A 23401-nucleotide genomic window follows, 5' to 3' on the forward strand; every position below is an offset into this window, starting at 1 on the left:
AGCTGAAAAATTATTTTTCACTATTATAATGGCATAGCTTATCCATGCATAGATTTCTAATTTCAGTCAAATGATTCAGTAAGGGGTGTACTGTTTATAGCATTGTGGAGAGTTTAATCTTTTCCACCATATGAATAGCTGAGTTTTCACTGTCTGAATAATATTTTGAAATGCATTTTTTTGTTCTGTTCCTAAGTCCTTTAGAACACAACACATCCTTACCAAAAAAGTGGAGAGAGAAAATGTAAAAAAAAAATAGAAAAGTAAATGGGTTTTTATTAGAGTAAACAAAAGCAAAAGAGATTTTTCAAAAGTCGAAACCTTGATCACAGCAAATAGACGCAAGGCTCTGCTCAGAAGCTAGTTTTGAGGAGTATTTTTTTCATGATCATCATTGTGAAGGTTAGAGTTTATGCAAGATAAATTTGGTACCAAGAATGATATGAAGTCTACAGTGTTTTCAGAAACAAACGACTTACCAGTGATTGGATCAGGGGCAATGTTGCTTCTACTCTCCTTCCATGACAGCAGGTAGTCAAGGCTGGTGAGGTCCGCAGATTCTATGTAATTCTTCACTGTCTGCATCATCTGATGAGCTTTTGCTATTCCATAATGAACTTTTGTCTCATCCATTAGAGGTATGTTTGTGAGCTCTGCTGTTGTGTCAAAAGCTTGCTGAAAATATTCAGAAGCTTTGTTGTAGTATCCCTAAAAATGTAACAGAAATAATTTTTTGCCTAATTTTTATTTTACCATTCTGCATATCTACCCATTTTGGCATGTGCCACACTGATCTTTCAACAGTTATAGCAGTTCATGTTCAAGAATAAATAGATGGAAAGTGAGGTCTCTATTAGGATAAGGTTCTTAAAAATGATTACTAACCGTGCAACATCTTGAAGTTAATTTACTAAGAAAGCTGTATCTACCAGGTTGAACTGTGTGAAACTTAAGTGTTTTGGATAAAAAATGGTCAAATATTGGCATTTTCATATGGTCCAACCTAATATATGGTATCAAAAAGAAGTTTGGGAAAGAGTAAACCAATACACATTGATTTGGATGGAATTTTCTTACTCATAGCATTGGACTTACCTAATGAAATATTTTTGTTGTATTATTTTTTTAATTATTTTTTGAGGTCATAATAGTTTATAATATTGTGAAATTTCAGGTGTACACTATTATTTGTCAGTCAACATATATCTGTGCCCCTTTACCCCTTGTGTCCACCCCTTCAACCCTCTGGTAACCACTAATCTGTTCTCTTTGTTCATGTGTTTTTTTTATCTTCCACATATGACTGAAAAAATGCAGTGTTTGTCTTTCTCTGTCTGGCTTATTTTGCTTAAAATCGTTCCCTCAAGGTCCATGCATGTTACTGCAAGTGGGACAATTTTGTCTTTTTTATGGCTGAGTAGTATTCCATCATATACATATACACCATGTCTTCTTTATCCATTGATCTGTTGATGGGCACTTGAGTTGCTTTTATGTCTTGGTTATTGTGAATAATGCTGTAATGAACATAGGGGTGCGTAAGTCTCTTTGAATTGTTCATTTCAAGTTCTTTGGATAAATACCCAGTAGCGGGATAGCTGGATCATATGGTATTTCTATTTTTAATTTTTATGAGAAATCTCCATATTGTTTTCCATAGTGGCTGCACCAGTTTACATTCTCACCAGCAGTGTATGAAGGTTCCCTTTTCTCCACATCCTCTCCAACATTTGTTATTTTTGTCTCGGTAATTATAGCCTTCTCACAGGTGTATCTCTTTAGTTTTTATTTGCACTTCCCTGATGAAGCTGAACATTTTTACATGTGCCTGTTGGCAATCTGTATATCTTCTCTGGAAAAATTTCTGTTCATATCCTTTGGCTATTTTTTAATTGGATTGTTTCTTTTTTTGTTGTTGAGTTGTATGAGTTCTTTATATATTTTGGAGATTAACCCCTTGTTGGATACATGATTTGTAAATATTTCCTCCCAGTTGGTGATTGTCTTTTTGTTTTGTTCTGGTTTCCTTTGCCTTGCAAAAGCACTTTAGTCTGATGTAGTCTCATTTGTTTATTTTTTCTTTTGTTTCCCTTGCCTGAGTAGACATGGTATTCGAAAAGATGCTTCTAAGATAGATGTCAAAGAGTGTACTGCCTATATTTTCTTCTAGGGGTCTGATAGTTTTCTCTCTTATTTCCAAGTCTTTAATCCATTTTGAGCTAATTTTTGTGTATGGCATAAGATAATGGTCTACTTTCATTCTTTTGCATGTAGCTGTCCAGTTTTCCCAACAGGATTTATTGAAGAGACTTTCTTTTCTCCATTGTATGTTCTTGGCTGCTTTGTCGAAGATTAGCTATCAGCAGATGTGTGGTTTTATTTCTGGGCTTTCAATTCTGTTCCATTTATCTGTGTGTCTGTTTGTGTACCAGTACCATACTGTTTGATTATGATAGCTTTGAAGTATATTTTGAAGTCAGGGATTGTGATGTCTCCAGCTCTGTTCTTCTTTTTCAGGACTGCTTTAGCTATTTGGGGTCTTTTGTTGCCTAATGTGAATTTTAGGATGCTTTGTTTTATTTCTGTGAAGAATGTCGTCGGGATTCTGATTGGGATTGCATTGAATCTGTAGATTGTTTTAGGTAATATGGACATCTTAACTATGTTTATTCTTCCAATCCATGTGCATATAATATCTTTCCATTTCTTTATGTCATCATTGATTTCTTTCAGTAATGTCTTATAGTTTTCATTGTATAGGTTTTTCACCTCCTTGGTTAAGTTTATTCCTAAATATTTTATTCTTTTTGTTGCAATTGTAAATAGGATTGTATTCTTGAGTTCTCTTTCTTTTAGTTTTTTATTAGAGTGTAGAAATGCAACTGATTTTTGTAAGTTGATTCTGTACCCTGTAACTTTGTTGTAGTTGTTGATTATTTCTAGTAGTTTTCTGATGGATCGTTAAGGTTTTCTATATGTAGAATCATGTCATCTGCAAACAGTGAGAGTTTCACTTATTCCTTACCAATTTGGATACCTTTTGTTTCTTTTTCTTGCCTAATTGCTCTGGCCCAAACCTCGTAGTATGTTGAATAAGAGTGGCGAGAGTGGGCACCCTTGTCTTGTTCCTGTTCTCAGAGGGATGGCTTTCAGTTTTTCACCATTGAGTATGATGTTGGCTGTGGGTTTGTCATATATGGCTTTTATTATGCTGAGGTACTTTCCTTCTGTACACATTTTATTGAGAGTTTTTATCATAAACGGATGTTGGATCCTGTCAAATGCTTTCTCTGCATCTATTGAGATGATCATGTGATTTTGGTTCCTCATTTTGTTAATGTGGTGTATCACATTGATAGATTTGCAGATGTGGAACCATCCCTGCATCCCTGGTATAAATCTCACTTGATCATGGTGTATGATCCTTTTAATGTATTGCTGTATTTGGTTTGCCAACATTTTGTTGAGGATTTTTGCAGCTATGTCCATCAGCAATATTGGTCTGTAATTTTCCTTCTTTGTGTTGTCCTTGTCTGGCTTTGGGATCAGGGTGATGTTGGCCTCATAGAATGAGTTAGGAAGTAGTCTCTCTTCTTCAATTTTTTGGAATAGTTTGAGATGGATAGGTATTAAATATTCTTTGAATGTTTGGTAGAATTCTCCAGAGAAGCTATCTGGTCCTGGACTTTTATCTTTTGGGAGGTTTTTTTCTTACTGTTTCAATCTCTTTACTTGTGATTGGTCTATTTAGATTCTCTATTTCTTCTTGATTCAGTTTTGGGAGGTTGTACGAGTCTAAGAATTTATCTATTTCTTATAGATCGTCCAATTTGTTGGCATATAGTTTTTCCTAGTATTCTCTTGTAATCCCTTGTGTTTCTGTGGTATCCACTGTAATTTCTCCTCTTTCATTTCTTTTCTTTTTTTTTAATTTTTATTTTTTTCAGATGTACATCATATTTTGAATTCTGTATACATTACATCATGTTCACCACCCGAACACTAATTATAGTCCATCCCCTCACATGTGAGCCTAATCACCCCTTTTGCCCCCCTCCCCCTTCCCCAAAGGTAACCACCAGTCCAATCTCCAATGCTATGTGTTTTTTTTTTTTTGTCGTTTTTATCTTCTACTTATGAGTGAGATCATATGGTATTTGACTTTCCCCCTCTGACTTGTTTCACTCAGCATAATACCCTCAAGGTCCATCCATGTTGTCACAAATGGCCGGATTTCGTCATTTCTTATGGCTGAGTAGTAGTCCATCATGTATAAATACCACATCTTCTTTATCCATTCATCCCTTGATGGGCATCTAGGTTGCTTCCATGTCTTGGCTATTGTGTATAATGCCACAATGAACATAGGGGTGCAAGTATCTTTATGTCTTTGTGTTTTCAAGTTCTTTGGATAAATACCCAGCAGTGGAATAGCTGGATCATATGGTAGATCTAACCTTAATTTTCTGAGGATACTCCATACTGCTTTCCATAGTGGCTGCACCAGTTTGCACTGCCACCAGCAGTGAACAAGGGTTTCCTTCTCTCCACACCCTCTCCAACATTTGTCATTTCCTGTCTTGTTAATTATAGCCGTTCTGACTGAAGTGAGGTGATACCTCATTGTAGTTTTGATTTGCATTTCCCTGATAGCTAATGATGTTGAGCATCTTTTCATATGCCTGTTGGCCATCTGTATTCAACGCAATCCCTATCAAAGTTCCAACAACATTTTTCACAGAAGTAGAACAAAGAATCCTAAAATTTATATGGAACAACAAAAGACCCCGAATAGCCAAAGGATTCCTGAGAAAAAAGAACAAAGCTGGAGGTATCACACTCCCTGATTTTGGAGGTATACTACAAAACCATAGTAACCAAAACAGCATGGTACTGGCACAAAAACAGACACACAGGTCAATGGAACAAAATTGAGAGCCCAGAAGTAAACCCACACATTTAGGGACACCTAATATTCTACAAGGGAGCCAAGAGCATAAGACGGAGAAAGGAGAGTCTCTTCAATAAATGGTGTTGGGAAAACTGGACAGCCACATGCAAAAGAATGAAAGTAGACCATTCCCTTACACCATGCACAAAAATCAACTCAAAATGGATTAAAGACTTGAATGTAAGACCCGAAACCATGGGACTTCTAGAAGAAAACATAGGCAGTACGCTCTATGACATTGGTCTGAGCAGCATATTTTCAAGTCCCATGTCTGACCGGGCAAGGGAAACAAAAGAAAAAATGAACAAATGGGACTACATCAAACTAAAAAGCTTCTGCACCACAAAGGAAACCATCAATAAAACGAAAAGACAACCTAACAATTGGGAGAAGATATTTGCAAACCATATATCAGATAAGGGGTTAATATCCAAAGTATACAAAGAACTAATACAGCTCAACAACAAAAAAACCAACAATCCAATTAGAAAATGGGCAAACGATCTGAACAGAGATTTCTCCAAAGAAGATATACAGATGTCCTCTTTCATTTCTAATTTTATTTATTTGAGTCTCCTCTCTCTTTTTTAGTGAGTCTGGCTAAGGGTTTTTCAATTTTGTTCATCTTCTCAAAGAGCCAGCTCTTAGTTTCATTGATACTTTCTACTGTGTTTTTGGTTTCTATTTCATTTATTTCTGCTCTAGTTTTATTATTTCCCTCCTTCTGCTGACTTTGGGCTTTGTTTGTTCTTCTTTTTCTAGTTCTGTTAGGTGTAGTTTAAGATTACTTATTTGAGATTTTTTTTGTTTGTTAATGTTGGCCTGTATTCCTATGAAATTCCTTCTTAGGACTGCTTTTGCTGCATCCCATATGAGTTGATATCATGTACTTTATTTTCATTTGTCTCCAGATATTTTTTGATTTCTCCTTTAATTTATTCATTGATCAATTTGTTGTTCAGTAGCATGTTGTTTAGTCTCCATGTATTTGTCAATTTTCCAGCTTTTTTCTTGTAGTTGATTTCTAGTTTCATAGCATTTTGATTAGGAAAGATGCTTGATATGATATCAATCTTCTTAAATTTATTGAGGCTCGCCTTGTTTCCCAATATATGGTCTATCTTTGGGAATTTTCCACGTGCACTTGAGAAGAATGCGTATTCTGTGTTTGGATGGAGTGTTCTATCTACATCTATTAAGTCCATCTGGTCTAGTTTCATTTAATTCCACTGTTTCCTTGTTGACTTTCTGTCTGGATGATCTAGCCATTGATGTACATGTATAATGAAATATTTTCAACCAGCTTTTGTTTTTGGTCACAGCCAGAGATCATTTTGGCCAATCCCTTTAGTAAATTGCCAGTGAAAATAGATGTATATATCTGCTGATATGGCTATTACTCATGTTTTCCTGTGTGCATGTGCCATTCTTGACTGAGAATGTGGAGGTATCTATGATTTTTAAACAATGTGATCCTGATAGCGCTAGCATGACTCAAATGATCATTTAAATGTCTCTCTTCTAGTCCTTTACAACATTTTAAGTTGCAAAAAATCAAGGTTTTGTCTTTTTTTGTCATCCTTACTTCTCCTAAAAGCTGTTGTCCACAAATAAATAATGTTTACCTAACTCTTATGAAGTGTCAGGGCCAGTGCTAAGTACTTCATATGTATTATATCATTAGCCTTCATAATCACCCTATAAGGAAATGTTGTTATTTTACGAATAATGAATTTGAACCTCAGCACTGAGACTATCTTCTACCACCCCCAGGTCTTCTAAAAATCCTCATTAAAAGCTCCTCCCTTGGGGCATGGCCTAGTGGTTAAGCTCATGAGCTCCACTTTGGTGTCCCGGGGCTTCACTGGTTTGGATCCTGGTCATGGACATGGCACGGCTCCTCAGGACAGGCAGCGTCCCACGTAGCACAACCAGAGGCACTCACAACTAGAATATATAACTATGTACTGGAGAGCTTTGGGGAGAAAAAGAAGATTGGCAACAGTTGTTAGCTCAGGTGCCAATCTTTAAAAGCAAAAAAAAGCTCCTCCCTCAAAGAAGGATATTATTTTTAGGATTGAGCTATACTAGCAAAGACTCTAGGGAATAAAATTTCCTTTCTTCACTGACATGTAACCCTTTGGGCTCCATCTTCTCTTTTCCGCTCTCCTTCTCTCTCTCCCTCCAGTCTCCTCTCCTTCCTCTCTTTCTCTCATACACACAAAAACATGCATGCACACTTTTTCACAACAAATCCTTGCAAGACAGAATGTTTTACTATGAGTTTTCAAGTCATTTTCTCACAGCATTTTATTAAGGAACTGGGAATAAAAAACATCATAGAAAGTTTTTTTTTTTTGAGGAAGATTAGTCCTGAGCTAACTACTGCCAGTCCTCCTCTTTTTGCTGAGGAAGCCTAGCCCTGAGCTAACATCTGTGCCCATCTTCCTCCACTTTTTTATATGTGAGACGCCTACCACAGCATGGCATGCCATGTCCGCACCCAGGATCCGAACCGGCGAACCCCAGGCTGCCAAGAAGCAGAACATGCAACCGTAACCGCTGCGCCACCTGGCCGGCCAGAAAGTTTTATAACCTGCACCATCACAGGTAAAATGCACACTCAGCTCCATGCACCTGTGTATAATCATGGGGTTCACAGAATAGTCAAACTGATTGAATAAAGAGGTTTCTATCAAAGTGAGGAGGGGGAGAAACAGGGCTTATGTGACAGTTATGTTATATACATGAACAGCACACATAACATTATGTTATATGCCCAGAACAACAGTTTAAATGGTTCATTCCAATCAAATTTACTGATTTAAACCAAGTACCTCTATATTATACCAATGGTAATTTTTGTTTATTGAGTTGAATAATTTTTTCTCTTTCAAAGTATAAAATTTTTCTCTTGCAAAGTATGAAACATAGAATTTATATGAGAATAAGATTACTTAATTAGGAAAAAAGAAAACTGTATCAAAGATATTTGTATGTCAATTAAATAAATTATATTGATTGAGACATAATATAACTATTGAAGATAAAAATAAAACTAGTTAAAATTATATATTGTCCTGCTAGACATCAATGATATAGAACAGAGCCAGCCCTGGTGGCCTAGTGGTTAAGTTCAGCACGCTCCGCTTTGGTGGTCTGGGTTCAGTTCCCAGGCATAGACTTACACTGGTCTGTTAGTGGCCATGCTGTGCTGGTGGCCTACACACTAAAAAATAGAGATAGATTGGCATAGATGTTAGCTCAGGGTGAATCTTTCTCAGCAAAAAGAAAAAAAAATATGTATATGAACAAAATAAATGAAAATATATAACTGGACCAAACATTTCTATTTTTGAAAACAGAGAAGTAGAAATATCTAATTGTTGTTCTAGTTATAATTCTGAGTGTTAGGCTATTTATTGTTTTGGGTGAGAGTCTCAATTAGAAAAATGAGGGACCATAAATAATGGACATATTTGAATTTCCAGAATTATTTTACATATCGTTATGTTAGAATGAACTCACTCATTTGTCCCTTCATTCACTGAGCAACTACTTTGTGCCAGGCCCTCGCCAGGCAGTGGGGATTCAAAAGTGAACAGAGTTTATGGTCAAGTAGGCAAGCTGCTGCTAGTGGAAGTATTAATCTGCCTAAAACTTTTATTAGATCTTATTTAAGAAGTGCTTCTTTTCTCCTAAAATAGGAGCATTACAATTAGGTAATTATTCTTCCCTCAAATTGTGCCTAGTATTTAATCTTTAGACACACACTCAATTGCCATCAAACTGGTATCAACCTAAATTTCTCTAGTTTAAAACATTATTAAGGAAATACAACTTTAATTCTTGTCAGAGGCAAGAAGTTTTATACATACCATTTTGGGATGAAATTTCACTAGTGTGCATTGTATTTCCAGATTTTTATTCTTAAAGAGGTCAATATCTAAATTTAATTTCTTCTCCAAAGGTTTTGTCCAACCTTCCATAGTTCCTTTCTATTATCCACTTAATCCCTATCCTATTATAAAATTCAGAAGATTCCAGTAATTAATCCTGGCAATCTTAAATATGAGTTTGAGAATATGCAAGTGAATTTATGCACTTCATAAATAAAAACAAAAAGACAACTTTAATGTTATAAATCTCACTGATAAGCATTTAGTGGACAATTTCAGGACAAGATCTTGATGACATCATAGATCTTGAAACAAAGTTTGCATTATTACACTATAACATAGAATTTTCACTCACTATTCTGATTCTTACCAGATCCTTCTCAGTGCCTAAAATGTCACTGTATCCAATGAGAAGCTCAAAATAAAAAGGTGTTTTCTCAGTTCTAAGGAAGAATCATTTCTTACACATTTTCCCTACTATTTTAGTGTTGGAACTACCATTGTTTTAACTATGCAATTATTCTCTGATCTTATTAGGGAAAGAGAAATCTCATAAAGGGTCTATACCTAGTCATTTTCCCCAAAACATTCTCATTTGACTCCTTTACATTAATTACATATTTTCAATTAAAAGTCCATCAAAATATCATATCAGGAGAGTGGGATGGGTGACCCATCTTCCACAATTATATTCTAAAAGGTAAACTGAATAAAGGATATTTTTAAGATGTTAACTTTAATCATAATAACTCTATAATAATTACAGAAAACAGTAACTCCAATATTTTTCCAAATATAGTTTTGTATTATTATTATAGTCTCTTAGAAATTATTCTTAAGAATACAATTAGAATACATTGCATGAATAATATGAAGCCAGAAAAGATATGATGAGGACAGTTTATAGAAAGCCTTAAAAGGTAGATTGACAAGTATCAGCATTATTAGATTTGCTTTTAAAGATTCAGCATGAGTTTTCAAAATGGATAAGAGTGAAATAGAAGTTTGGCATTTCAAAAGTGAGAGATTACTACTCTCCAGTGGTATAAAACTGGTGCTTTACATATATTGACTCAATACCTACAACAACCGTATGATGTGAGAAAACTGAGGTATCCAGAAGGTAAATAACTTGTCCCAGGTCACAGATCCTGTCAGTGAAAGAGCTGGGCTTTCAACTCAGTCTGGTCTCAGAGTCGTTGCTTTTAATCTGTACCTCCACAGCCTCTCAAAATGATTAAGACAAGGTGGATAAACACAGTTTGAGAATGTAACTACCCTCAAAAATGAGAGATCCTATTCATGGTCAGAAGAGCAATTACAACAAGAGAAACAAGCCTCCTTCATACAGTTTCTAAAGGATAATCTAGGTAATAAAAGATAAAGTCAGGAGAAAATAGATCAAAAGTTCATCACAAACAACGCATTTCACTAGTAATGACCTCTTGAGTGAGATACTTTCATTTTAGACTTTTTTCTCTTCTTTCTCTCTTCTTTCTCATAACCACTCTGCTGCTAGAATTCCATATTTCCTTCAGAATTACTCTTGGGATTGTGCCTTCATCTTCTGAGGGAGCTTGCTGGGGCATTACGGCTGGATTGATAAGAATTTGGAGCATGAGAGCGGAATGCTAGTGTCAGCAGATAGGAGCCAACTGTTATAAATGAAATTCCTTTGAATTGAAATATTTTAATTGCTCTTCAAATCCAAAACCACTTAGAGTCTGCATTGGCTGTGAAGATATGAATCAGTGTTAGCAGCTTGTATTGACCGTGCCCAAGATGGCGCTCAGGTCCGGGAAGAAGAGGAAGTAAGGGGCGTTTCTCCTCCCAGTCACTGCCTTGTCCTGCAGTCCTGGGGCCATTCTGCATAATATATCGTGCGAAAGATCAAGTGAGAACAGGATTTTAAACTCTGCAAATTTCTCCCTGTAAGCAAGAAACACACATACTCACTTTTTCATTGTAAATGTCTCCAAGCATTGTACTTGCTCTCACAACATCTAGGTTTTGAAAATTGTTTCTTGCAATTTTCACGACTTTTTTCAAGTATTTAATTGCTTCTGTCATCTCTCCTTGGCTAGAATAAATAAAATAGGAGACAGTTGGAATATCATCTCATGTAATGTCGCAGTAAAAAGAAGAATTTTGTGTCTTTGCTTTAGATCGTGCCAGATGGTTATCAGGATAATGAAATGTAAAGTGTAAATTTAAAAAATATATGGCTTGTCTTTGTGGGAGTAGACAGTGAGTTAACACTTAAACCTTTAATCTCTCATTCATTGCTGGTGGGATTGTAAAATGGTACAGCTGTTCTGGAAGACAACTTGGCAGTTCCTCAAAAATTTTAATATACAGTTACCACATGTTCTAGCAATTTCACTCCTATGTATATACCCAAGAGAAATGAAAACATATGTCCACACAAACACTTGAACACAAATATTCATAGCGACCTTATTCACAATAGCAAAGAAATGGAAAAAACCTAAATGTCTATTAATTGAACAGATAAGCAAAATGTGGTATATCTATACAATGGAATATTATTCAGCCATAAAAAGGAATGAAGTAATGATATATGCTACAACATAGATAAATCTTGAAAACATGCTAAGTGAAAGAAGCCAGTCACAAAAAACCACATATTGGTGTGATTTCATTTACATGAAACATCCAGAATAGGCAAATCCATGGAAACAGAAAGTAGGTTAGTGGTCACCAGAGGCTGGGGATAGGGGGAAATGGGGAGTGGCTGCTAAAGGGCATTAGGTTTCATTTTGGAGTGACGAAAATGATCTGAAATTAAATAGTGGGGATGGCTACACAATTCTGTGAATATAATAAAAACTACTGTATTATAGAATTTAAAGGGTGAATTATATGGTATATGAATTATATCTCAATAAAGCTATTATTTTTTTTAAAAACCTTTAAAAAGTTTTAAATTTTCCATACTCCTTTGCAAATGAAGCTGGTCCTTTGAGGGGAGGCATATGTCATTTCATGAAATACCTGTTGGGGGTATTAGAGAAAATACGATGAAAATTGAGTATTCTGAACTCCCCCAACCAGGACTCCAAGAAAAGAGAGAGAGATCTAGCCGCAAGATGGAAGGAGCTTGATTTCTGGAAGGCACAACACAAGTATCTAGCAAAGTACAGAATTTATATAAGCAAGAAATAAGATTTTATTGTGATACGCCACTGAGATTTTGGAGATTAGTTAGAGCAACTTAAATGACCAAAACTGACTAAAATAAGTGACTATTTTTTTTTTCATAAAGAATAGAGGGGCACATCATTTTAAAGATTTCAATGAATTATTTTCATAAACTTATCTGAATTCTGCTCTTATTTTCCAAATCTGAGTCCCAAATACTCATTAGTTCCTCACGAGCTGAACGCCACCCCGTGGAGGTACAAATCTTAGTTTCACATGAGTGAAAGTCAAACTTGAGTAAGGAGAGAGGAGTGGGAAGAGTCTAAAAATCTCTCTAAAGGAGAATTATTTGAAAGCCAGTCTAAAGAGACAGTTGTAGTGATGTCCTATGTGAAGAATACTTGGGGCCCACTTGTGTATGAGAGGCACACTCTCATACAGCAAATGAGATTAAGGACCAAGGTGAAAAATATCTGAGCAACCAAAGAGAGAGTAATTTTTGGAAACAGCTATATCCAAGGTATAATATGCTGTGACTGCCTTTGCAGAGGCAGTTGAAGCCAAAGTCCAGCTCAAGGAACATTTGGCTGGTGATTCAGGGATGTGCCCCAGGAAATTAAAATGGTATGGACAAAGAAAGAAGTGATTTCAAAACAATGGATCCAAATTAAGTGAGCTGAAAAAATTTAGTATCTCTTGAATGTCTGGAATTTGTCTTTTGGTCAATCCCTAAAACACAATGGAGAATCTGAGATTATACGTAATCCCATTGTTAAATCATGTCAGAACCAATGAAATGTTTTATTAATGTGACAAAATCCAGAATTTAGAGATTTAAAAATAACAGCAAAGGGGGCTGGCCCCGTGGCCGAGTGGTTAAGTTCACGCACTCCGCAGCAGGCGGCCCAGTGTTTCGTTTCGTTAGTTCGAATCCTGGGCGCGGACATGGCACTGCTCATCAGACCACGCTGAGGCAGCGTCCCACATGCCACAACTAGAAGAACCCACAATGAAGAATACACAGCTATGTACCGGGGGGCTTTGGGGAGAAAAAGGAAAAAAAAATAAAATCTTTAAAAAAAAAAATAACAGCAAAACCTGTAATTGTGTTCTTCAATGGAGTATAAGAAAGGAGAAACTCTTACTTACTCCTGAATGTCTCTGAGCCCCTAGAACTGCCCTGCTTTGCTTTCATAGGTCAGCAGTTCCCAGTGAGCATCTGTGCCATGACCCTTAATAAACCACGAGATGAAATCCTGAAATGCAGAGGTTGTTTTGCAGTTGAGCTGCTTCTTGCATGGGCATTTCTTTATGTTTATAGGGCAAAGTTTTACTTCGACGAGCTCCAGGTAGTATGGTGACAAATGTGGCATATAGAGAAGCTTTGCTACAAATTTTTAAATTATTGCAATTACAGAAAAATTTAGCGATATTATTATCATATTTCATTGATTCTAATACCCACATTTTACCATATTTTGACATTTCTAAATCAGGATCTTTTACAACAGGTGGCATCTTATAATCTCCATCAGACAGGGAGCAGTCAAGTCATAGCTGTTGCTGCAGGGATGAACTAGGTTTATATTGCTGAAGACGACCCAACAACTGCAATGCCTTGATCTTTCCGTCAACAACTATTTAAAGATAACTTCAGGAAGGAATGCAAAGACTGGCTGTTTTCTAAAAACCTTTCATTGAAACCTTCTGGAAGACAAGAAAGTGCCAACTTCAAAATTGGCAGATTGAGTGTCCATGAATTGAAAGAAAATACTGGAGATGAATGATGAGCACTATTTTAGGAAAGGCTATAGTACCAACATTCGGGATGACACAAAAGATGATATATATGGGGGGGAAGGTAGTGACAATTCTGAGTTTAAAAGTAATTCAAAAGAATTGGACTTTGAATGCAAAGATGTTTGAGGAGTATAATAAATTTATTTTGTTTATATTTTCTGTTTACATGAATGCTCAAGAGTAATTATAAAAAATCTTTGTGTAAATGAATCTAAAATAGCTCTTTTATTAAGTATAAAATAAAAATTCTAAGTTATAAGAAAGTATTATGTCACATTTTAGTTAGAACAGTTTTCTCTCTTGGTAGTATATAAGGTGTAGCTTCCAGTAGAAAGAATCTTAAATTTAGTGAAATCTGAAAATAAAGCTACTCCTTCAGCATAATAGAGTAGGTTATTTCATTGGCTAGTAAATCTTTGATTAAAATTTTCTAGGAAGTTTAAAATTCACATTGAATTTATATATACATAATGTGACTAGAACATAATAAGATTGAACAACTCTAAAATTGGTCTAAGTACTTTGTGGTTCTTGTAAATCTCTACCTGTATTGATTTGTTTCATTTAATTTTATGCAAAAATTACCATAACTAATTTTTTGTGCCTGTGTTTGTCATGTGTGGAGAGTCATAAAGCGATCAAATATTCAACAGTGTTCTACTTTTACGATGGGCATCAAAATATCAACAGGTCTAGTCTTACAAATTCATTTGCAAAATGGCACTCATTTTCCTGGCTGCAGTTAAAACAGAAAAATTTAACATTCACCCAAATCTCTGAGGAAACAGAACTCAACTCAGAATAATTTTTTCCATGAATGTCTATGTTAGATGATTGATGAGCTATATTATTACCATATGCAATAAACAGTTGAGAAAGCACTTCTTGAAAAAGTAATATAAAAGATAATACTGTATTTTCAGTGGCAAGAATTTGAGATTTTTCACATCAGAAATGGTTAGTATATGGAATAAGTAAGTTCATGCAAAAAATATATTAATAAGATTAGAATATTCACAAAATAATCCCATGAATGTGGTGCATGTGTTAGAGTCATTACTGGGCAAATTAAAAATTGTTTGGCTGTTATACAAAATTAACTAGCATCAGATGGAAAATTATGCTTATAACCAAGAGGAAGAGTTATCTAAGATTAGAACTCATATTCATCTTGGAAAAAATGTCAAGCTACGTTTAAACACTTACTAAAATTAAATATTTTGTCTACATGTTATTTTTCTAGGATCTGTATGGGAATAAACACAGCAGCTCTGTGCATTATTATCCCATAGTCTTTGCTCTATGCTAAATATTTAATAAAACTAGCCTTCAAACATCAAAAAAAGAGGGGCGAATTGTATGGTATATGAATTATAGCTCAATAAAGCTGTTATTTTTTTTAAAAAAACTTTATCTTTGAATAAAAGAATGGTTGAACATTTGGGAAGGGAAACATTTATGCAGTACACATAAAAGTTAAGATTCCAGGTAGAGTGTGTGAATCTCAGTCACTGGATATCTGGAGTCCATGACTGTAAACTCCTGTCTGTCTCCTTGATATTTCAGTTAACATCAAGAATGTCTTTTTATTTCAGTAACATCTTTGAGAGACTATCAAATGCCCTACAATGTGCTAGTTGCTGGGGAATATGGATCCTGCCCTTAAAGAGTTTCACTGTCAATTTGGAGAGATAAATGTATATATTCATACATGGGATTAACTGTGATTGGCACTACAAAGTGTGTATAGCACTTGGAAACCTGGATCACATACATTTAAATATCTTCACAAGAGCAAGAGTAGTGTTTGTGGGGCAAATTTGGTCTTAAAAGGCAGTCAAAAAGATGTGGAGCCAAATCTAGTGAATACAATGGTGATCTCAAAGCATCTATATAAATTTGAAAAATTATAATATGTATTATACTATGTACCTTTGAATTTGGAACTGCATAGAATACTTAGTGTGTTTAGAGATTCGCAGGCCCCTTGCTCTACGCTCATGCTTCTTCTTCCTCCAGCCTTACCCAGGTCTTCAGCATAGGTTGGGAGTCCCTGCTGTTAACCGATCTGTCTTTCTCGCAAGGTTTCTCTCTCTCTAGTATGTAAGCACTCTCAGCTGATCTCTAGTCTCTCACTTCTCCTGTGTCTCTCATTTTCCTGGATCTCACTGACATTGAGGTCTCTGCCTACTCAAAGTTGGCTGTTTCCAGAGTTCTGTCCAAGGCCTTGCTCTCCCCTCCCATTAACTGCTAACTAATGGCAATTTCATGGACTCCTAGGGCGTGCCCTAACTCCCATATGCACATATCTGGCAAATCTATATTTCTAGCCCTGATTTTTCCCCTGTACTTCTCATCCACATCTCCAGTCGTACAAACATACTAAGCATGCAAATAAAAACGGTTCCTTCCAAGTGATGTCATTTAATGATGAGGCTGATGGCATTTGGGGAATTTCTCTTTAAGCAACTCCTCATAGTGCAGGGGTAGGAAGCATTAATAAGTAAGTTAATAAATTTTGTTCCAAAAACTGAGGTTGCCCATAGAGATTATCTACCATGCTTTCTAAATGTGACTGTAAATCCTTTTGGCTGTTTCCAAAAGATCCAACCCACTTCTCAACAATGATGTTCTGTTATAGGGATCATTCAAAAGAAGATGCCACAAGCTCAGAAGCACATCAAAGGAGTTCGATCTGAAACAGGTAGTAGCAGGATTAGAGGTATCAACTTTCATAACCTCCCAAGGTTTGATGAGGACAACATTCATTTTCATAGATAAACTGTGTATGTTTGCAAAAGTAAGTTAGATTGCTTTAAAGTCACAGTGCGCTATGGTGGATATTAGAAAGACCTAGGCTTCAATCCCAGCTTGGCCTCTTAGATGAGTAACTTTGATCACATCTGCACTCTTTCTCGGCTTCAGTTTCCTCATTTTGAAAATGGCCATAAATTGCTGTGAGATGAAAACTTACACACATGTATAGCCTGGCACATAGTAGCAATTCAACAAATGGCAGCTAGTATTATTATTACCTCTCAGTGAAATAAAAAGCCACCATACCCACAGCTCTCTACTTGATATTATCTACTAAAAGCCAAGAAGAAAGGTCAATTTAGCCAAGCATTGCTTTTTGAAAATCTTCCATCATGCAATGAATTAAACACCATGATGTGAACATACACTCGGCAAGACAAACAGGCACATGAAGACCTGGCATCTGTTTTCTGGGGGGCAGGGTCAGAGAACTAAGATATTTTGTTTACTTGAGTATCAGGTATGATCAAATGCATTCTTTTTTCCTTTCTTTTTGGTAAAAGAAATAGAATGGAATTTCACATTGCTGAAGTTGCGAATATTGTTTTTTATGGTTCTGTTCTCACTTCTTCCTAACAAAATTACAAATAATCTCCTTCCAGATTGAGGCATAGCTCAATTCCCTAGGAAAATTGAGAACTGTTTGAGGAATATTTCAAACGCAGACATGGAGTAAAACACCACGAGAGGTGCACTCATTACTTTAATTTAAAAATTTGTTTTGTGGGACAGCTACAATGGTATTGAGAGAGATGAAGAGTATAAAAATATTAACATATAAAATAGCGTATTATTTAGAATTTTGAGCAAACGTGTGGATTTCTAGAACTAAAAATGTTCTATCAAATTGATGTTAACTCTCCAAGCTCTTTCTTTGACTGTAGTAATCAAGAAAAAACTGATGAAATAATAAAAAAAAAGTAGAGACTTCTTTGCATATCATTTTAAAACCTTAGGGAAAAATTATTTTTATTTAGCTAAAATGGACTCGCTGAAGCTCATTTATGTTCATGTTCCTAAAAGCTGATATGTTTTTGATGCAAGTGCATTTTGGATTAGGTTTGGCCTGCTGAGGATTGTTAAATCACAACATACACAAACAAAAAAAACAAGTTCGGTGAACAAGAAATACAAAACAGTATAAATAAAACCATTGCTGGGTGAGTCGAGTTCTTTTTCTCCCAAAGGAGCAACAGAACTCTAAAACATCCAAAATTATCTAGAAACTGCTCTGACAAATAATGCTAGAGAAAAAGTCTTTCTATTATAAATTATATGCTCCCCTCAATGAATGCACAGTTTTATAGCCAGCAAAGTTGTTAATATACCATCTGAAATATAAACATTCTATATTGTTTAAACGATTTCCAAATGCAAAAGTTAGCAATAGATTTAGAAGCCAGTCTTTCTTTGGAAGGGAAAAAAATCAAATATTTTCTTACAGGAAAGCTACACGTTATTTGCGTAAGTTAAAGGACAAGGTTAAAATGTTAGACAAATATTAATTCCAGTTTTCTATATGCAGTGCACAGGTGCAACTTGGACAGCATATTATATGGTATAATCATTAAATTCATTCAACCAGACCTTAGAGAGTTAAAAACATATATTCTGAGGAACAGGACTCCTCGGTCCAAAGAATGAGAATGAAACAGTGCAGAATATTTGTGTATCAAGGTGATTCCAGTTTCCAACTGGGAAAACAGGACTGTTAACACCCACATCCCCTGACAACTGTCCAATTATGTATATCACACTTGGCCTACTGTTTGCAGTAGAAGTAATCAATAAAGGATGTGGTTGAGTGAACATAGATTTTGGTTGAACCAATGCATGAAAACTTAATCATTTACTCAGAGAGAAGAAATCAAATAGAGCAGAGATGAAACAGCCACTAAGGGGTTTGTTGATTGTGCCACCAAGTTTGTGGGCTACAGATGAAAGTAATAAGGCAAATGGAATCAGTGACAGGAGAAAATGTAAAAAGCTATTCTTAATTTCATGAATTAATAGAAATGTTTTGATGTATTTTGGAGGGTCATTTTTAGGAAATTTCGCATCAAAGCCTGGACGTTCCATTTTAAAGAATATATGAAAATTACCAGGGCATGTCATTCCTCTCAAGCAAGAAGAAATTAATTTTCAGCTTTAACAGAAAGGTAATTTTCACACTTGAAACTTTGTACAGATTGATTTAAAGATCTCTACTGTGGAAAGTTTTACAGGAAATAATTTAAACCGAGTTTGCAAGAAAATTTACAATTGGCATGGAATAAACCAGAGACTGGCTGGTTGTAACAAATGGGTCTTGAAGAACTCTCATTTTTGTGGGTTTTTTTTCCCCCTAGATTCTTTTTAACAGTCATTATTTGGAGAGTTGTGGCATTTTAGTAAATGACTAATTTCAGTAAATGAGGCCAAAAAAAATGCCATGAGGCAAAGTGAGGATTTTTTCCCTACGTATTTACTCAAATTGTCTGCTTATGTAATAATAATATTTACTTGGTAATTTCTCAACTCAGTCTCTTTCTTTTATACCGTAATTCTATAGCTGTGTCATAGACAATTGTTATCATTTTAGAATATCAACTCTTCTTTCTTTCACTAGTATTCTGAGTAGGGAAAAAAAGACACTGCAAATGCTTATTCTGTTACACTGCTTAAACCATTGTGCAATTAACAATATTCAGACCAATAGCAAAAATAACAAACTCTGTTCTCTATTAAAGCCTTCATCGGTAACTCTAATGCCAGGGCTGGGTCTAGCATCACCAAATGGGCAACTCTGTACTTTCAAGTCCCCGCTCTCGGGGGAATGTGGCATGTTTTTCAGTTGAAGGCTCAGTATAAACTCTTATAACCATTTTAGAAGTTTCCAGCCTTAGAGCTTAGTCACCTTTCATGCATACTCAGCTGATGGGCTTAGATACACGCTTATCCTAAACATGGCTATTCTCTTCCTCTTCCTGTCAAGGGCTACGATTGCTTTTATCCCTAGCAAGGAAAATGTTTGTTTATAAAATCTCTGTTTACAGAGATAGGGCTACTGTTAGCAAAACTTTTGCAATTGCACAGGTTAGGAAAAAGAGATTTGGAGGTGATGCTAAGCTTCATATGCAGCTTGATTTATTTCTCAGCCTCCACCACCATAATTTTGTCTATTTTGGTTGTGTGCCATTTCTTGCATGTTGCTGCTAATCTGAGGACAGTTTGGGACTATGAAAGAGATATACGTGTGTTTGCATGTATGCATGCATGTATGTATCAGGGAGCACCAAGCCCTTGAAGCAAAATTTTCTAAAAATGACCACAAAATTTATATCAAAGCATTTCTAGTAACTAATGGACTTCATTTAATACGGCTTCTCAGATATATAGGGTGCTGTTGTCTACCTGTATAAAATTTTTGTTTTTGAAACCTTAGTCTCTCTCATGAGTTATTTCGCCCAAAATGGTAAAAGAATGTACCAAGGCTTAAATGCCTCCATAACCACCAACAATGCTGCAAAATGGCAGCTTTAGATTGGAAATCTTGCTGTGGCCTTGGGACACTTTTTCCCTATGACCTTCGAAGAAGAGTCTCCTGTACTCTTTTGTCATTGCCTAATATTATAAAATTAAGAACCCATGTCTACCACACAAATCATTCATTGATGGCTTCATTAGTACTTTAGTAGATGGGAATTCTTCTAAGTGGAATTCATTTCATTTGGTGTAAAAGTGAGATGGGGATAAATCTTCTTGCCCATTATCTGTTTGCCCCAAGGCAGGTTGCTGGACTGTTGAGAGTGTTGGAATAGAATTGTCCTCATTCCTACCAAAAACCCACCTACTTCATGAGATATCAAATATAGCTGTATCCTCTTCTACATCTAAACCCCAAATAATACTTAAGCATATTAAAACATTAGATTGTCTGATGATGTTGTTGCCAATATTCATCAGAAAGCTGTTCAACAGACAGTTAGCTTTTACTATATAGACCAGGAATTCAAATCCTGGAGTGGAGACTAAAATATTCCAGATGAGACACTAGTTGAATAGGTGAGAATTATTTTAAGATAATCTCATGTCTCCAGAAGTTTCAAAAATAATTATAAAGACTATCAGTAGCCAAAGGGGCATTCCAACACTTGTCTTGTCCTATGACATAGTAAGTACTCAGTATATGTTTATAAAAGAAAATATTTTTCCCTGGAGTTTTATCTCTTTAGTTATGTTGGGACACAATGTCATTTTGTAAAAAGTATTTTATAAACATGTTAAGGGAGGAATTTATCTAACTCTGCAGGCTTCATCCAGGTCTGCTACCACAAGGCAAGACAAATAATCCAACCATTTTCTACTGATGCTGGGCAGTGTTAGCAGCAGAGTGAAGTGATTTAATAATCAAAATGAACTCAACAAAAGGGCAGAGTTGGTGTGTTCCAAACAGACATAAAATTGAATAATTATGAATCTCTTCTTTGTGTTCAAATATCTGCTTCTTTCCAGGTGTTGTTTGGAAAGTAAAAGTTTAAGGAATAGCCAGATTGATCTTCCATGGGCTAGTTACCAACCTTTATTTGAAGGGACCACAGCACTCACAAGTTGCTTGCTTTACCCACGGCTGGCCCTTCCTTCCTTGAGCAAACGTCCATATTCTCCATATAAATATGTCTGCGTCCCTAACCATTTATCCAGTGATGACTGCTTTGCATTTTATTTGGTATTTTGTAGGGCACCTTTAATTTCATTGTATCGGTATTTTAATATTTAATTAATTATATATTTAATAGTTAATTATTATATTGGCAATGGTAATTATATAATGAGGATCCACTTTCAGTTCACTAGGCAGTTAATGTTTTAAATGTCTTTCAAATAACAATTTTACCTTTTAAAACACCACCCTGTATGTGTTTACAACTGAAATACAAATGAGAAGAAATTAGAACTTGACACAGTCTATATGATTGTTATTATTATTACTAATATACCACTATTAAAAAGCTATATCTTAGATATAGGATATATCAAAAACCAAGGCCTTAACTTTGATAACTTTTCTTATTCTTATTTTATCTTCACGTAAATCATAATGCTACTATATAACGCAACAATTAAATGGAGTGCACAATGATCAATCACAATACGATGAGTGAGGGGCAAACCACATCTTTTCTGTGGAAAAAATTGCATCAGAAGTTGTTCATGTATACTTTTGTTACGTTTTCAATTTTAAATGAAATATTGGGAATATTGTTTTTCCACCCAATTGTTTATCCAGATATGCTCAAAGGAGAGATGTCTTAATGGAAGAAGTATGACTGAAGCATAAATGGAAACTTTCCTCAAAGAAGAGATCTGGAAAGGTTATGGTGAGCCATGGTTACTGAAGCGTACTATATATTTCTGTGCTCTCTGATTTTGTAACCTGTGAGATGTGACCTGATTTTTCCCTTTCATTCAAGGTCATCACTAAACTTACAGAAAATCAAAAATAAAACAATACAGAGGAGGAATAGACAAAGAAGAGTTTAGGTGCATCTCTTAAAATACCACATTGGTTTAAAATAACTTACGATGAAAGGGTCACTTAAGAAGGGCACTGCTTAAAATTTAAGCAGGCAGTAATGGAAAGCGACAGACCTCAAACAATTTAAGTCTTTCACAGCTGAGTGAATTCACAGTGACAGCAAGACAAGGCTGTGCTAACGTACCTCTGCAGGACCTTGGCGATGGCCTCATATGCTCTCCCCAGGCTGAGATCATCATCCAGCTCTGTAGAGATTTTACTGTAAGTGTTAAGGACCTATCAGAAGGAGAAATACATATTAAACAAAGAGCATGACCGGATTCACTGACGTTTCATTTCATACCAGAAAAGATTAAAATGAATAGTTGTTTTTAATGTCTCCATAAAATATTTTTTGTTTATTAAAACTTCATATTGGTTTGGTTTATCTACAGTATAACTTGTTTCATAGCCATCTCTTTAAGCCATGACAGTGAGGTCTTACTTTTGTAAAACTAATTCTTTTCCTGCACAATCCCAAATCTTCCAATTTATATAACTTAGGTGTGAATGAATAATTGAATGGTTTACAACATTATTTTAAAATATGGTACTATTATCTAAGGTAATATAAGGCAGATTATACTATTCTACAATGGCAGCTTAAATATCACTTTTCTTTCTATAAATAGCTGTTTGTAAAGCATGAATTTAGATGCTGGGCAACTTCTAAATCTATCATTTTATTAGATGCATATCTCATAGTTTGTACACGTATTCGGTATACACTAAAAATATTTCTTGCAAATGTAGTTTATTAGCAACAATCTCTTCAATAATCTAAAGATTACAGCTGCCACAGCCAAACATATGATCTTAATTTAATTTAACACTGACATCATCTGTATGGTATAATTTTCCTTTTTATTCTTTTTCCCTTTCAATGGCTAGAAGGAGGAAAATATGTGAAACAAAATCCCCATTCTTTTTTCTTCCTTCATTGTTACTTGACCCAACCTATTACACACATGAGGACACAGGAAATCTCCAACGGCCTCTATGGAAATCCTTTTTGCACATTTTCTAGGAAAGAATTAGTGAAAGTCATTTGACAGCGTGTGAGGGGACATATATACACGCTATGTGCTACTGACTGCATGAGGCAGCTTAGAAGGCAGATTTAAGGACTAGAGGCAGTGTTGATATTTGACTTTACTTTCTTAAAGTTAATATTTGAGAAATAATTTCAATGAGGCCATTGTGATACCTCATAAA

General features: G+C 35.4%; 1 protein-coding gene across 5 annotated transcripts in view; it reads right to left on the reverse strand.

Moving 5' to 3' along the window:
- Window positions 1–23401, reverse strand: part of TTC29 (tetratricopeptide repeat domain 29) — a 205360-nt gene that overhangs the window by 72815 nt on the left and 109144 nt on the right. For all 5 annotated transcript variants that reach the window (XM_046657079.1, XM_046657083.1, XM_046657080.1 and 2 more), the window contains 3 exons: window positions 22332–22423; window positions 10807–10930; window positions 480–708 (listed from right to left, as the gene is read on the reverse strand). In XM_046657079.1, coding sequence (XP_046513035.1) covers window positions 480–708; window positions 10807–10930; window positions 22332–22423 — 445 coding nt within the window. The remainder of the gene's footprint in view (window positions 1–479; window positions 709–10806; window positions 10931–22331; window positions 22424–23401) is intronic.

This window comes from Equus quagga, chromosome 3 (genome assembly GCF_021613505.1).
Source record: "Equus quagga isolate Etosha38 chromosome 3, UCLA_HA_Equagga_1.0, whole genome shotgun sequence".
Lineage (NCBI taxonomy): Eukaryota > Metazoa > Chordata > Mammalia > Perissodactyla > Equidae > Equus > Equus quagga.